Source organism: Tasmannia lanceolata, unplaced genomic scaffold (genome assembly GCF_043159265.1).
Source record: "Tasmannia lanceolata isolate RefF3 unplaced genomic scaffold, GAP_Taslan_0.1 ptg000004l, whole genome shotgun sequence".
NCBI lineage: Eukaryota > Viridiplantae > Streptophyta > Magnoliopsida > Canellales > Winteraceae > Tasmannia > Tasmannia lanceolata.
In genome coordinates this window covers 13,030,950-13,046,585 of record NW_027518681.1, presented here as the reverse complement: position 1 = coordinate 13,046,585, position 15,636 = coordinate 13,030,950, and the positions used below count along the sequence as shown (strand labels likewise).

The window sequence follows — 15,636 nt, the reverse complement described above, 5'->3', positions numbered from 1 at the left end:
CCTCCCACTCCCACTTGCCCATCATCGAAGAAAATATATACTTGCAAGTGTAGTTCACGTTTGCTGGTGAAAAGGTAGAACTAGTTTATAACAAGGAGAGTAAGGTCCGGTTCGCTGTTGGGAGATGAATGCCAGTTAATTTTCATTAGTGGTAAATTCGAAACAGACGACGTTTAGGGGAGTTGGCAAAATCCGAGAGATTTGTGTTTTCCAACTTTGGCATATGGATTTGAATGTGAAGAGAGACTTCATAGGGAGGCGAGGAAGGATGTGAAACTCAATTATATCGTCAATCAGGAATTCTCCTTTTGATTTCTTCTCCATATCCACGTATCTTCTTTCAATATAAGATTGGGCTCTTGAAAGAAAGCCTAACTAAAAATAAAACATAACAAACGAAAAGAGAAAAAAATCTTAGGGTTGTGTTAGGATGATCCAAAGCATTCATTTGAAAGGCCCTTACATAGATAGGGTGTGCACAAAAAATCAGCTTTATAGGATCATCCTAACTCATCCAAAAGTGGAGGGCAAAATGGACAGACCGTGTTTGCCACAAATCTGCCCATTTTTTCCCTCCGCTTTTGGAGGGGTTAGGATGATCCAATGAAGCTGATTTTTGGTACACACCCTATTTATGATAGGGCCTTGCAAATGAATGGTTTGGATCACCACAAAAAATGTGGGACCCATGTGTTTTGGGCCCTCAAGCTCACCTAAGCTTGGTGCGCTCAAGCTTACAATCATTTTCCTCACACACACACACACACACACACACACACACACACACACACACACATATATATATATATATATATATATATATATATATATATATATATATATATATATATATATATATGAGTAAACAGTTCCTGAGGTGGCGCTAGCGCTACCTTATATGAGGTGGAGCTCACAAAACATAGGGGACAGTTTGTTTGGATGATCCAAAGCATTCATTTGATAGGCCCTCACATAGATAGGGTGCCCACAAAAAATCAGGTCCATAGGATCATCCTAACCCTTCCATTTGTGGAGGTTTAGATATACGCATCCATTTTAACCTCCACAAATGGAAGGGTTAGGATGATTCTATGAAGTTAATTTTTTGTGGGCACCCTATCTATGTGAGGGCCTATCAAATGAATGCTTTGGATCATCCAAACAAAGTCGGCCCTATGTTTTTTAGCGCCACCTCATATAAGGTAGTGCTAGTGCCACCTCAGGAACCTCTCTCTCTCTCTCTCTCTCTCTCTATATATATATATATATATATATATATATATATATATATATGAGGAAAGTGTTGGTGAGTTTGGTGAGCTTAAGCGCTCCAATCACATGGGTCCCACATTTTCTGTGGTGATCCAAACCATTCATTTGCAAGGCCCTATCATAGATAGGGTGTGTACCAAAAATCAGCTCCATAGGATCATCCTAACCCCTCCATTTGTGGAGGACAAAAATTGGCAAATTTGTGGACAAATAATGTCTGTCCATTTTTACCTCCACAAATGGATGGGTTAAGATGATCCTATGGAGCTGATTTTTGGTACACACCCCATCTATGTAAGGGCCTTTCAAATGAATACTTTGGATCATCCTAACAAAGTAGGCCTCAATGTGATTGGGCGCTTAAGCTCACCATAAGTTTGGTGAGCTTAAGCTCACCAACACTTTCCTCTATATATATATATATATATATATATATATATATATGTGTGTGTGTGTGTGTGTGTATGTGTGTGTGTGTGAGAGAGAGAGAGAGAGAGAAAAGTGTAGCTACACATACGTGTAGCTAACTTAGCTATACCGACGCCTTAAAATACAGTGGGCCCCACATTGTTTCGGTGATGCAAACCATTCATTTGATGGGCCCTCACATAGATAGGGTGTGCCCAGAAAATCAGCTCCATAGGATCATCCCAACCCTACAATTTGTGGAGGCAAAAATGGATGTGTAAAAACCTTCACAAATCTGTCCATTTTTGCCTCCATAGTTTGAAGGGTTGGGATGATCCAATCGGGCTGATTTTTTTGGCACACCCTATCAATGTGAGGGCCTATCAAATGAATGGTTTGGATCACCCAAACAATGTGTGCCCATTTTATTTTAAGCCGTCGGTGTAGCTAAGGATGGAACTGAAAAAATAGGCTTTATTTGGTTCCTGTTTTTTAGCTTTTTCTTCTCAAAAATGGCAAAACTACCCCTCCTCATGCCGTAGGCTTGCTCGGTTCCACTCTTTCTTAAGGCAGTGATGAATTCACCTCCTTGAAAGAAAAATACACCCCTTTTAACAGAAATCTTTAAGTTTTAATGCTTTGGAGTTAAACGCTTTCTCCTCCTGCCCTAAAACATATCTAACGATTTCTGTTAAAGGGGAGGTATTCTTCTTTCAAGGGGGGTGAATTTATCATTGCAGTTTCTTAAACCTAAAACCCAAGTTTAGGCTAACTAGGCTGAGGCACACCTAACGTGGTCCAACTATGTAACTTTAAAATAAGTTCCCAAGACTATGACGTTGGAAACAAGACAAAACCCCTTCAACTTTAGTGGAGAGAGAGAGAGAGAGAGATGTTCTTGCACATCAAATGATCTTCATCCTCCAATTTGAAATGCTTCTTGTATTTTAAAGTGGTTCGGGTTCTCCAATTTGTGCCTTGCAAAGGGCCAGTTAGAAAATGAAGGCAATTTCGTCCTTGCAATTTTTTAACAAACTACTCACTTGTTGAGGTCCCACTGTGGATAGGCCATGACGCAAATATTGTTCAAGAGCTAGCTCTTTCCCTGGGCACCAATGCCTGTCAAACATGTAACAGTGATCCACAAGTCCAGCCCATTGGCTTTGAAGTAGTAGAACCCACCTTGATCTCAGGTGATACTAGCTCTTCCCTCATCATCAAGTACGATTTTTTTGGGTTCTACCACGAAAATTAAACCGTTCAATTTTCGTATAACTTAATCTTACCAATGGGGAATGCCTGAAGAGCAATAGACCCAGATCATGTGGATACTCATGAAGGCATAGAAGATCAACACTCTCGACTACACCCCTTGTGGGACCCAAAAATTGATTGTTAAGGTTGATCCCAACAGTGAGTATCTACCAAATTGGAGTCTTGATTTTGTCGTGGGGTTTCCAACTAAACCTTACATAGAAGATTGTCTGCATCAATTTCCAGGCACTTTGTTCTTTCCTTTTTTTTTTAATCTCTACAAGTTTATGTGGGATAAGTTAGAATTGCCTTGCGACAGTATTAGGATCATTGAAAGATTGCAAATCATAAAACTTAAGTTATATCAAATTAGTTTCAGGACAAGGTGGATGATAAATTTGAAAGATAGCTGTTATATAATCATAAGTTTGTTTTCTATTAGCAATTTGAGGCCAAACTCCTTTGTTTTGCACCAAATTAAAGAGAAACATCACACAACATTTCAAACTAGTAAAATTATAGCAGACAACAAACACATCTTCCAGTTTGTGCTTTTCCTTTGGATGGTGCTCCAAGGAATTTGCCCTACAGCAGAAACAAGCTTGAAAAAGTCGGGGAAGATGCTTTGAAGTGTAATTTACAGCACCCGTGCCGAGCATTAAAAGTATTAATTGCAGAAGCTTATTGGCGGAAAATGCTATATGCACCTAGGGAAGAAGGTCTGACCCACATACCCTCCAGACATTGCCCTTCTTACGTTGGTTTCAAACAACTTCGGATTGTCCCTAAGCACTGCAGCTGCGTCGTGATTTAGGGGATCCTCATGGTTAGGTTGCTGCACACAAGAAAATCACAGAGGTTTGATAAATGAGGAGGACATTTATGTAAATCTGGAGTCTAATGAAAATCACACTATAAAACTACAATTGCATAAAGCAAGTGGTGAAGAAAATGCCAAAGATGGGTATAAAGGTGAAAACAATGTTATTTTTTTTTAAACCGATGTGATTATCTAAAAAATGTACCGTGAAAAGATGATGCAAGCCGTATATAATAGTGTTTATACTGAGGACAGGTTTCCAATCTTCACGGAGAATGTTGAGGCAGACATTTCCTTCCAAATCAATGTTAGGATGGTACACCTGTGTTCAACATAATGTAACAGGTTATCATGTATAAGCTGAACAAGATGTTAACTACAAACTGGTGACTAAAAAGTACTGTAGATTAAAATTAGGCCCTGTTCGTTTAATATTATGCCAATCGATTGCGAGACCAAAACCAATTATTGGACTCAAAATTAAACGCCTCAAAATTAACGTTTAATTTTGAGTCCAATAATTGGTTTTGGACTCGCAATCGGTTGGCATAATCTAAAACGAGCAGGATTAATGTGCTGGTCGATATTGGAACCATACCTTTGTCTTGCACTTAACCTTCGGTGCCTCATGAGGATATATAGGAGGGACTTGGAAAGTAAAAATAAATATACCACCCCTAAGGAAGACATGAGAAGCATATCATAAATTCTTAAATGGTGGTGATGAAGAAGATTGGACAAACACAAAAGGCAAGAAAGAAAGATATGTCTACCAAGTGGACCGTGTCTAATATAGACGAATGAACCAGTACACCGAGAAAAACAATGAGCAGAAAGATGAGATCACCAAGCAGAGCAAATTTTGTAATCAAAATGGAATCTTTGGAGATATGGGTGCTGGTCACTTACTGATAATATCCTTCATCAGGCCGAATAGCGACCTCAAAGTTCATTAGATCATCCTTGCCATTGGGAAATGTTATGGTCGTTGTTTTGGGCAGGTTCAATTCACTGATATCTACAAAATTACAAATACCGATATCAAGATGGAGCTCATGAGATTACAAACAAAGCAATGTGAACAAATAAAACGTTGGTTATTAGGAGAACCCAGTATAAATATCAATAATTAACAAATTATTAGGTTAGCCCAGTCTATAAGCAATGAACAAATAGATGTATTACTTCACAAAAATTGCTGAATAAACTCCTGAAATTAGCTTAAGCTTGAATTCAGAACTAACAATATGAGGAATTCTATTCTTTGGTTTGGTCTGCTTTCCATCATCACAAGAAGATACTAATTGTTTTTCCTACCAGATAAATCTTAATAATCAACAAAGGAAACAAATGTCGGCCAACACAGCCCTTGATGAAACCAATTAAAGCAAAGAACAGAAGAAATCAAAGAATATAAAGTGGATAGCAAGATGAGGAACAAAAACACAATTCAATCACTGCACTTAATTCCAGCAAGTTCCTTAAAATATTAAAAAACTACCAATTTCCACCTACACATCCATAGTTTCCAGCTGCAAAGCTCATTGAAGCTCCATGGTGAAAATATAAAACCAGGGTCAGAATGCCTGAAAATGTTAAAATATGGTTCCCTTTGCTACCGGCTTCCCGAAACATTTATATCTACTCATAAGAAATGAGAGCCTAACACACAACATTTTCTCAAATATGGTTTATGGTGGGGTTGAGAAATGAAAGATTAATGAACAAACTACAAATTTTCGCATAAGCATCCTTAGACTCAAAACGTTAAAATAGGGTTCCCTTTGCTTCCGACCAGGCTTTCCAAAATCATGTTACCATTCCACTCCTAATAAATGAGAGCCCAATGCAATAAATTTTCTCAAATATGGTAGTCAAAGTTGCATCATAGTGAAAGAGTATAATGTTGCATGTTTGCTAGCTTTTGCATTATAGACAGTTTTGTTATTTGTGTGATGGTTTCTAAGTATGTATTCGTTCTTTATAGCATTTCCTAAAGTTTCAGCTTAAATCATTAGCATATGTTTCTTAGAAAGGGAAAAAAAGTTCATCATTTGCATATGTTTCCATATGTTTCCGTGAATTTACAAGATCTCCGCCGAAATTTCCACCGAAACTGAAATGTTTCCATTTCTGTTCCAACCAAAACCGACACCGAAATTTTAAACCTTGTCTATGATTAGTTTGGAAGGGGTGGAATCACAGGATCTTCAAGGGCTTCATCAGAAGGGTGTAGTATTCAACAAGATATCTTCTCCTTCGGAGTTTATTTCCATATGCATTTTGGAGTCTTCCATTCATTTTTCATGAGATATAGTACAAAGCAGATATCAGATCGAATGGTAGACGCAAAGATTCTCACCCCTTCCATTGGGTTCATTAAGCTAAACTCTAATGGCCCTGGGTACTGATTGCAGTGTGGGTCTTCTTCGCAGTGCTAACAGCTCGATTAAGTGGGCCTTCTTTTGTTCGATTGGCGAGACAGACTCGAACGAGGCAGATATTCCGGTGTTGTTGAGTGGGATTCTGATGCGGGGATTCCCCTTGTCAACCCTTCCCTTCTTGATTCATTAACAGTTGACAGGGATTATGCCAATGTCCATTCAATGAGTGGAGGGCAAAGGGTTCCCATGGAAATTCTTTGATGCTATTGAGAAGGATTTGGACATAGAGGTGAATTAGTTGGCTCCCTCAAGTGTTGATAAAGTGGCTTTGGAGGTTTTCAATCACCATCCCCTTGAGGTTCTTGCTCTATTTTCTGTTTTTGTTTCAGTGTTGGTCTTGACTATCTGATCAAGGGGGCCTTTTATGCTCTCTCTCTCTCTCTCTCTCTCTCTCTCTCTCTGAATGGTAGGCCTCTTGTGTCCCTTTTATCAATATATCTGCACCGTTTAAAAAAAGCATGGAGACACGTTGATATGGTGGAATCAGTGGGCCCATCATTTACACCCTAACAGTTTAGAGATGGGCACACTGACTACACAAACCAAAGCACGTCAAAGCATGCCGACTTGGTTGGCGCATCAAGATAGCATTTCTTTTTTTAATTACAAGCATCGAGAAAACAATACCTAATAATAAAAAGAAAAATGATATTTCCACCACGTTTGTCTTTTCTAAAGATAACTATAATTCCACCTCCTTTTTCTTCGCATTTTCATTAAAATGAAGTCATTTTCAAGTAAAGACAAACAAAAGAGGGTGAAAATGCTGAAAAAGGGGTGGAAATGTCATTTCCCTAATAATAATGATAGCAACACCAATAAAATCTTGAATTGTTTGGATTAAGGCTCCTTTCTACAACCTTTCTACTAACCCTATGTGTCACTTTTAGGTTTACTTAATATTATTATTCAACAAGAAGTTTAGGGCTTAAAACTAACTGAGTGAACTTGTTTTCTGTTATCAGTATATTTTAGGATTTGCCAATTACAGTTCAACAAAAATGTTCCTAGGGAAAACAAGATTGTGTACCAAGATATGTTATTACATATTTTCACAAAAGGTGAATATGACGATTCCAGGTACCTGTTAATTGATATTCGGAATAAGTAGAAGATAAGAGAACCAACTGAAAGACCAATTGTATTTGAGGAAAATGAAACCTTTATGAAGACGTAATTCCCCATAACTTTGCTTCTTAACAGGTGCCTTTCCATTGGCATTTTCAGCAATTTCTCTTTGCTTCTCCTTCACTTTAAAAAGCCTAATCATTATTCCTACAATAAGATGAACTTGATATTAGGAGTCAAAGCATGTAAAATTGTTTCTTCCAATAAGTGTGCGCACACACAACAACAACAACAAACAACAACAAAAACAGCAACAAAACCATTAGATCGCAAGTACTTTTAACACAGCACAGAAAACAAAATAATACATTGAGCTACAAGGCTTATGGAAAAGCAGCAAGCCCCCTCAAGGTCAAAATAAAAGAGCTCAAGTACAAAACTAGTTGTTATTTGGAAGAGAAGACAGGTTTTGGTCGCAATATATGGTTGCTTGTACTCAGCTTGGATTTGGAGGTCCATCTCCTCGGACGTTTCAATCATCGAAGAAAACCAAAGCACTCATTGAGAGAAGAAGAATGGATCAGGCATCATTTCAAGGTGAGAAAGCAAACATCCATTGCCATCAAAATCGCTTTCGAAGCTACCAAATATTAATCTGGCAAGAGAGAAATATCAGAACTTTTGAAGGCAGCCGAAAGCAAAAGTGCCATCCTCACCACCATCCTCCATCATGTTCAGGCTAGGCTTCATTTTCTAAAGCTCAATGACGTCCCTTCGGAGAGAAATGCCCAAGTAGCATCCAAACTGAACTGCATGGTTTTCTCAAAACATTCAAATCCAAAGCCATGTGTATGGGTCAAGCCAGATCCAGGATCATAAAAATTAACACAGACACATCCTTGAGTGACACCCGAGCATCAATTGGGGCATACTGCGAGATAATGGCAGCAATATACTAGGACTTTTCATCCTCAACATCATGCTGGAAGAAATCTACGTCCCTGAGATCCAAGCCATCCTCCAAGGAACTCTTCTTGCCAAAGAAAAAGGCATCGCAAACATATGGATCGAATCGGATTCTCTCAACGCGGTCAATATCATTAATGGGAAGACCAAATGCCCTTGGAAAAGTATCACTAGCCTGGTTCAAATTAGAAAAAACCAGGGGGTGTTCAAGAGTGGGAGAATCTCCCACACCTGGAGAGAGAAGCTAATGGCGTGGCAGATTACCTCTCTAAACTAGATTACCCGTGTAAAGGGGAAAATATTCCTATTTCTTGTCCACTCCCTTCTCCCTTGCAGGATATAATCCTTAATGACTCCATGGGAGTCCTTTACTTGAGATTGTAATCTTTTATATGTTTTAATTAATTCTAGTTGAGGTCCTGCCAAACCCCACTTTGCCCACCAAAAAAAAGAGAAGACAGGTTTTGCAATCAATCCTAATGAACTTGATAACAACATAGTCAGATGGGAAATTAAAGGATTTTTTTACAAAGAGGACAATTTTTTATAAAAGAAGACAAATTACAAAACAAAATCGGCGAGCAACTCGGGCCCAAAAAACAGAGCACCCTAGAAACCCTTGATTTAGCCAAATTATCGGCCAAATCATTAGCACTCCTCAGAATGTGTGAAAACCTTCTCTCTCTAACCAAATCTGTGATCCCATCAATGTGTCGTGCCAACCTCCACGGGCCACGGCCTTACACTAATACCTTAGCCCAACAAATCACATCAGACAAGTCACCATCCATCTGAATTTGAAAACTTAGAAGACCAAAATCAATGGTAAATTAAGGAATAAGGATTGTGTCAGTGCCATTTGGACTTTTTAATGAAATTAAAGCTTGCATTTACACAATAGCATTAGGATGATCCTCATTAAGCCCAGATGAGAAATGAAATACATGAGAGTTGCATCCTTCCAATGTTTTTTTTACCTATACCAATGAAGAACCAATCATCACGTCAATCACAGTATCTTGATGCGGTGTGCCTTCACGTATCAACTATATCGCATATTGAAGTTGGTAATTCACTTATAAAAATAGGAGTTTTCATATGGTGCCCGGCCGTCAAGTACCGTCATTGCGGTACCACGCTTGATATTTGATCCAACAGCAGCGCACTTTTTAAGAGGCTGCTGTTGGATCAAATATCAAGGACGGTACTTCCATCGTACCACCTTCACGGGACTTCACGGTAAGCCACCATATAATTTCTCATAAAAATAGAGGGCAGTTAACTTTTGAGACTCAAAAGTTGAAACCATTCATTTAGTTGTCATTATGGAATTCAGAAAACAGCTCATGCAGAGTTTAGAGAGGATTTTCATGATCAGAACAGGAGTTGGGAGTAGTGATATGGACTTTCATGATCAGAACAGGAGTTGGGAGTAGTGATATGGACCAAACTGTAATATAAAAGGAAATCTGAGACTTGTTTCATAGACCTCAAGATTTAATCATATCTCTAGATTAGATTGTGGCTGCTACCACCAAGATTTAAACATATCTCTAGCTTGGATTTTGGCCGCTACCATTGGTCGAAAAAAATTCCATCAATGTCAAACCATCCTCAGAAACTCAGAGACCTTTATTTCCTGTGCTATTAATGTTATTAAAAATCATTGGCACTCGTAAGGAGACCAGTTCAATCATATAAAGGGTAGTAAGCATGGAGGTTGATAGCATGGTCTTAAATTTCAGGCAACAAGCGTCGGTTTTGGTAGGGATAAAAGTCTGAAACGAAGTCCAAAGTTTGATTGTAAGCTGGAATTTGGAAAGTAAAAAAATGGCACGATCATCAGCTTTCAAAACATGTGAAAAATCTATGTTTAGAATAAAGCTTATTGTTCCAGACTTGCGCAAACCCGCTTGTTAATAGTTTTTTTTTTTTTTTTTAAATGACAACAGAATTTTATCAAAGAAGTAAAAACAGCAAGCCATCAAAATAACCTCGATCAAGATTATCAAGGCAAAGAGCAAAAAGAAATCATTATGTGATGGTTTCTGAGTGTGTTTTGTGCTTGTTCTAGCATTTAGTAAAATTGCATCTTAAATTTCTATCGTTTCCACTGACATCCACAATTTCCTTGGACTTCATAAACTTTCACGATTCATTTTCACTTCCGCGGGGATTGATAACCAGACCAAAACCGAAGTTTGATTCGGTGATTCAAAATGCGCAGACAAAGAAAATCCTAGTCCGAGTGCTCGGTTGACTCTAGTCAACTCTGCGGGTGCGCCAGAGTGCTCAGTTGATGCTAGTCAACTCTGTGCGATGTGCCCGAGTACTCGGTTGATGTGGTCATAACTAGGGAGAATCAAAGGAGTTTTGATTGACTTCAAGGGCAAAACGCACATCGGATGAGAACGCGGCCAATGTAAAACTAAAAGGGAGTCAACAACGATGCAAGGAAGGTTTGAAACTATGGTTTGATTCCTTGGTAGAGGGCGATGTCAACGAATCCAATTCGAATAGGATCCACCTATGTCTTGGACACAATCCATTCTGATCCCTTATCGAGTGGATCCTATTCAGTGTCACCTTCGAATCCTACTTTCAGGGTCTAGGTCACTATCCATTTTGACTTGAACAGGTCCATCGAAGTGTCCTAGCCTCCTAGGTCCTACCTATGTTGTACACCATTATAATTTTTGAAAAATTTAGAATGTTTTTGACACTCCTAGAGTGTATGTAGTTTATTCAAGCGAATTAGTCCCTTCTTTGTGACTGATCTAAACTTCTAGAAAAGTAAAATAATACTAGTAAGCAAAGGTATAAATTTGAACCACATACAAGCACCTAGGGTTAAGTTAATCTCTAATCGATTAAATCTTAAGGTAAGGGAAAGAGCAGAGAGGGAAAAGGAAAACAAGAAAGAGGGGAAGAGAATCTACTTGAGACTCCATTCATTCAAAAGGAGTGAAAACGGCTTTGATTAGTGATTTTATATGGCACAAATAACCTCCATAAATACTCTTTCATTTACAATATGAAGGATATTTTTGTACATTAGCATCCTCCAATCAGATCTAGGATGCTCAGACGGATTTTGAATCTATGCCTGGGTCCATTTCAGCACAATTCTGGGCCTTAGGATATGGATATTAATCGGATCCAAGGGATACATCAAACCATAAACAGTCTTCCTAAAGAATTTAATGCTACGAGAGGAGAGCCTCAAAGTTATTTCTAATAAAGACAAAAGAAAAATCATGGAAATTTGTAATAGGACTGAAATATTGCCCGCCCCAAAATAGTTGGATCTCTTTCCATTTTTATAACAACCCATCCATCAAAATAAAGAAAATGTAATTACATGATGCCAACAATTTTGGCATCAAAATTCAAGCAGAGCTACGCCAATTTCTGCAAAAAGAGGGTACGTGACTACATGTCTCATTCAAAATGCCAAGAAGTATCATACAATGTCTTCGATTATTAATTATGTGATACACGATACGGGCCATGTATTTTATAAACCCTCGTACCATGCTCATTCAATCAGTTTCATCCGAGAAAAATGCATCTTAAAAACTTGAACAAGAATATATGCTACGATAAGCCACATGCATTTGACACATCTCTTAGAAATGACAATCGATGGCTTTGGAGTTTCTCTATGACCATTTTTATCCCATTCTACTGGCATTTCAAAGCTAAGGAACACCAATTACGTTATTTTTACAATTTCTGTTTCAAAATCTGACAAAAAGCTTCATTTGATCCCTCTAATTACGAATCAAAGTAGCAAAGTCTTGGATTTAGCCAATTATTTATTCAAGTACCTAAGTTTTCATTTTCTTCCAGTTTATTTGTTTTTCTTTCTTTCTTTCTTTTTGAAAGGTGATGCAAACCTAGGGTGCACAGATTTTTTTTCTATGAAATTTAGAGCTTAGAAAAGGTTTCTAATTCAGTTTAATACCAACATGCATTCCCAAATAAAAATAATCAGCACATAATAATAATAAAAATCTAGAATTTACATGAAGATCCAAAGCTTTTAAAATAACTCATCCAAGTAAAGCTCCAATATTAGTATCTAATCAAAGAGAAATCAAATACTAATAAAAGAAATCAGATATGTATATCAGTATATTAAAACAATTAGATCTACTAACTAATGTCAAACTATAGCCTAAAAGGTGTCTAACAGGGTATAAGACTAATGGGCGTGGGTAGGTCCAGATATGATGCAGGGGGTAAGAAGAGGGTATACAACAGAGGTGATACTACAACATTAAGGCCCTGTTCATTTGAGATTATGACAACCGATTGTGAGCCCCAAACCTATGATTGGACTCAAATTTACATTTGATTTGAGTCTAATAATAGGTTTAGGGCTGACAATCAGTTGTCATAATCTGAAACAAACAGGGCCTAAGGAGGAGAAAATCAAAATCTCCAATCCTTCCAATGCATACTCCCAATCTAGCCAACCAGGTATGCCTCTCAGCTTGCAAAACGCCATGTGTGTTGGAAGATTGCAGAATAGCCTCCCTCCAAGCGGTCAAGAATCACCGCAATCTCACTGGCGAGCCACTGCTTCTCATAATCACTTAAATTGATACCCATCAGGTAGATTTGCTAAAGTTCAGTCTCTATCCCGTCATCTTAATGAAGAGGTTTATCATCCTAAATTTTTATCTTTACCTTTTTCATGGTTTTTAAATTTTACTTTTTAGTGATTTGGAAGTGGCTGAGATATTGAATTTTGAGGTGCCTGAGACAACTCCCATGCTCAAAATGGTGAACAGTATCAGTGGAGAATATTCTAGTCAAATACAAAACCCCAATAATAATACTTTTGCTTCATAATGACCATTGTGGTCACATTAAGACCTCTTTGATCTGTTTTCTTGTGTTCTTAAATGGTGTTTAAGTGAGATGGTTTTTTTGTACAAGCATAATCAATCTTAGAATTGGCTAAAGACTAGCTATAAATGATATGCAAAAAGCAAGCAACAATTGAGACCATTTACGGCAAAAATAGAACAAAGCTAGAACCAGAAACTTACTTGACTATGTATGCTTATTTGGATAATTTTCCCCTGGAGCCCACACGTCGGCAATAAAAATTGTTCTGCCAAAGAACATCCAGAAAAGAGAGAGTATAGACAATGTTAAGCACAAAGAGTCCATCAAATGTCCAAAGTCAAAAGGAAAATCAAGTTAATACTGTAGATGAAAAACTATTTTTCTATTTACATGCATACACAAACATTGTTCCAGACAATTAAATACATAGAAAATTATCTAAAATTATCCTAATTAGTAAAAATGATGTAGGAAGGCCCCGATTTTAGATCATGGTGAAGTGAACCAACCCCAACCCATCCACACCCACAACTGACCACCCCAAAAAAACATGTGTAAATAAAAAGACAATACAACGGCAATAATAATATCATTCAACCATAATAATGATGATGGTGGTGGTGGTGGTGGTGGTGGTGGTGATGATGATGACGACGGTGATAATAACAGGGGGGAAAAGATATCATGATAAGCCATTTCTTCAGCCATATGATACAATCATGTAAGATGTAACATACAAGTAGAACTCAAGCAAGGTTTCTTACTATGTACTGGGGTACATATATAAAATGAATCAAATCATGTTTGTACACCAACCTGAAATATTCCTCAACCTCAACAATCAAACTGTGTCATAATTAGAAAACGAAACAATAAATCTTCTTAAACAACCAAAGTCACAGCGAATTAATAAGCACCTCGCACAACACATGAAGAACACATGCAACGAAAATGTAAAAGCATATGCACTCAACCATGACTGACAGTGCAGCTCTTAAAAAAAATAAAAAAATAAAATAAAAATCATGAATTCTCTCAAACAGCATATATAAATCAAATCAAATAGCCCACATGATAAATCTTCAAATCAGAATAATTAAACCAACAAAAAGCAAGCAAGCAATAAATTTGTGATGAACTTATCATCTCATCGAAAGTAATATTGGATCGAAAACTCCTATGAAGACTATACAAGAAAATCCACAAAATTAAGAATTGCATGGTCAAAAAGCAATTACTAAGAAGAAAACCAAACACAAATCAACAGTTTGATTACTATAAGAGACAAAACCACTACAAAACCCTAGACCTATAACCTAAAACAATAAAAATTCAAACGCAATTTCCAAAATCCACACAATTAAGAATCGCATAGTAAAAAAACAATTACTAAAGGGAGAAAACAAAACACGAATCAGCCACTTGAATACTATAAAAAAACAAAACCACTACAAAACCCTAGACCTATATAACCTAAAACAATAAAAATTCAAAAGCAATTTCCAAAACACACACAATTAAGAATTGCATTTGCATGGACAAAAAAGCAATTACTAAGAAGAAAACAAAACAGGAATCAACTGCTTGATTACCATCAGAAACAAAACCAATACAAAACCCTAGACCTATAACCTAAGCCAAAAAAAAAAAAAAAAAATCAAACGTAATTTCCACCAAAGCAACCTCACAAAAAGCTAAATGAAATAAAAAATAGGAAAAAGTAACACCAAAAAAGTCATCGAAACCCTAAAAAGAGAGACGAAATCAGGAAAAGACGAGTTTCCCAATACAGGGTTTCATCGTATGGTAGAGACATGAAATTAGGGTTTACTGAACTACGCAATCGAGAGAGGAGACAGAGAGAAATAGAAATCGAATAGAAAAAACAAAAGGAGAGGAAGATTACTTGATTAATAATCGTTCGAAGAAAATGAGCAGAGGTTTTTCACCCGGCAAAAAAGGAAAAGGGGGGAGAAGAAAAAACAGGGAGATGAATAATATTTGCAGAAGAAAAAGGCGTGTCTGCGTTTTAAAAAAGGTTTTCTTTCCTAGTCTGACAATGGACAGGTCCCGTCATCCGCTGGAACGAATATCATCTTACCAACTTACTCTTTTCTTTTTCTTCAATGACCGATGCATCCTACTCTTTGAAAGCAAGGAAAGGGCGATGATTTTTTCACAATGCCCCCACCCTCCCTCTTAACGTGATTTGACGTCAAAAAGGTTTTTAGTCTGCCCACATTTCACGTTAAAGGGGGGCGCATCATCCTATAACGGGGGTGAAAAAATCATCTCCCTTTTGGGAAACAAGGAAAATCAAACTACCATGATATTATTCATAAGATCTGGTGTTTCAGTTTTCCTTGAAAACAAGGAAAAAATTTCTACTAAAAAATAATTTACCAAGGAAAAAATAAAGCGGGTTCACATTTTCACATTAAACGGCAAAAATACACATTGATTTATGAGTGATAGGAGATCTAAAGCGAGACTTGAAGGATAAGGGGGTTAGATCATCTGATCAAGGTGTTCTCAATGGTGTTT

General features: G+C 37.4%; 1 protein-coding gene across 1 annotated transcript; it reads right to left on the bottom strand.

The window, feature by feature from the left end:
- Positions 1-3,324: 3,324 nt before the first annotated feature.
- On the bottom strand, positions 3,325-15,148 carry RCE1 (RUB1 conjugating enzyme 1). The gene is made up of 7 exons (XM_077377132.1): positions 14,999-15,148; positions 13,293-13,357; positions 7,360-7,473; positions 4,664-4,772; positions 4,353-4,431; positions 3,960-4,076; positions 3,325-3,769 (listed from the first exon to the last, which is right to left on the bottom strand). Exons 3-7 carry the CDS (start codon positions 7,466-7,468, stop codon positions 3,632-3,634), a joined length of 552 nt encoding a protein of 183 aa, XP_077233247.1. The 5' UTR covers positions 7,469-7,473; positions 13,293-13,357; positions 14,999-15,148; the 3' UTR covers positions 3,325-3,631.
- Positions 15,149-15,636: the final 488 nt, after the last annotated feature.

What these genes read in the sequence shown, in the direction of transcription:
- RCE1 (XM_077377132.1), bottom strand. Translation starts at nt 7,468, where the DNA reads ATGATTAGGCTTTTTAAAGTGAAGGAGAAGCAAAGAGAAATTGCTGAA. An exon ending in AGGTTAAGTGCAAGACAAAG is followed by an intron (nt 4,077 to 4,352) that starts GTATGGTTCCAA and finishes TGTTGAACACAG; the next exon opens with GTGTACCATCCTAACATTGA. An exon ending in GCTTGCATCATCTTTTCACG is followed by an intron (nt 3,770 to 3,959) that starts GTACATTTTTTA and finishes TCTTGTGTGCAG; the next exon opens with CAACCTAACCATGAGGATCC.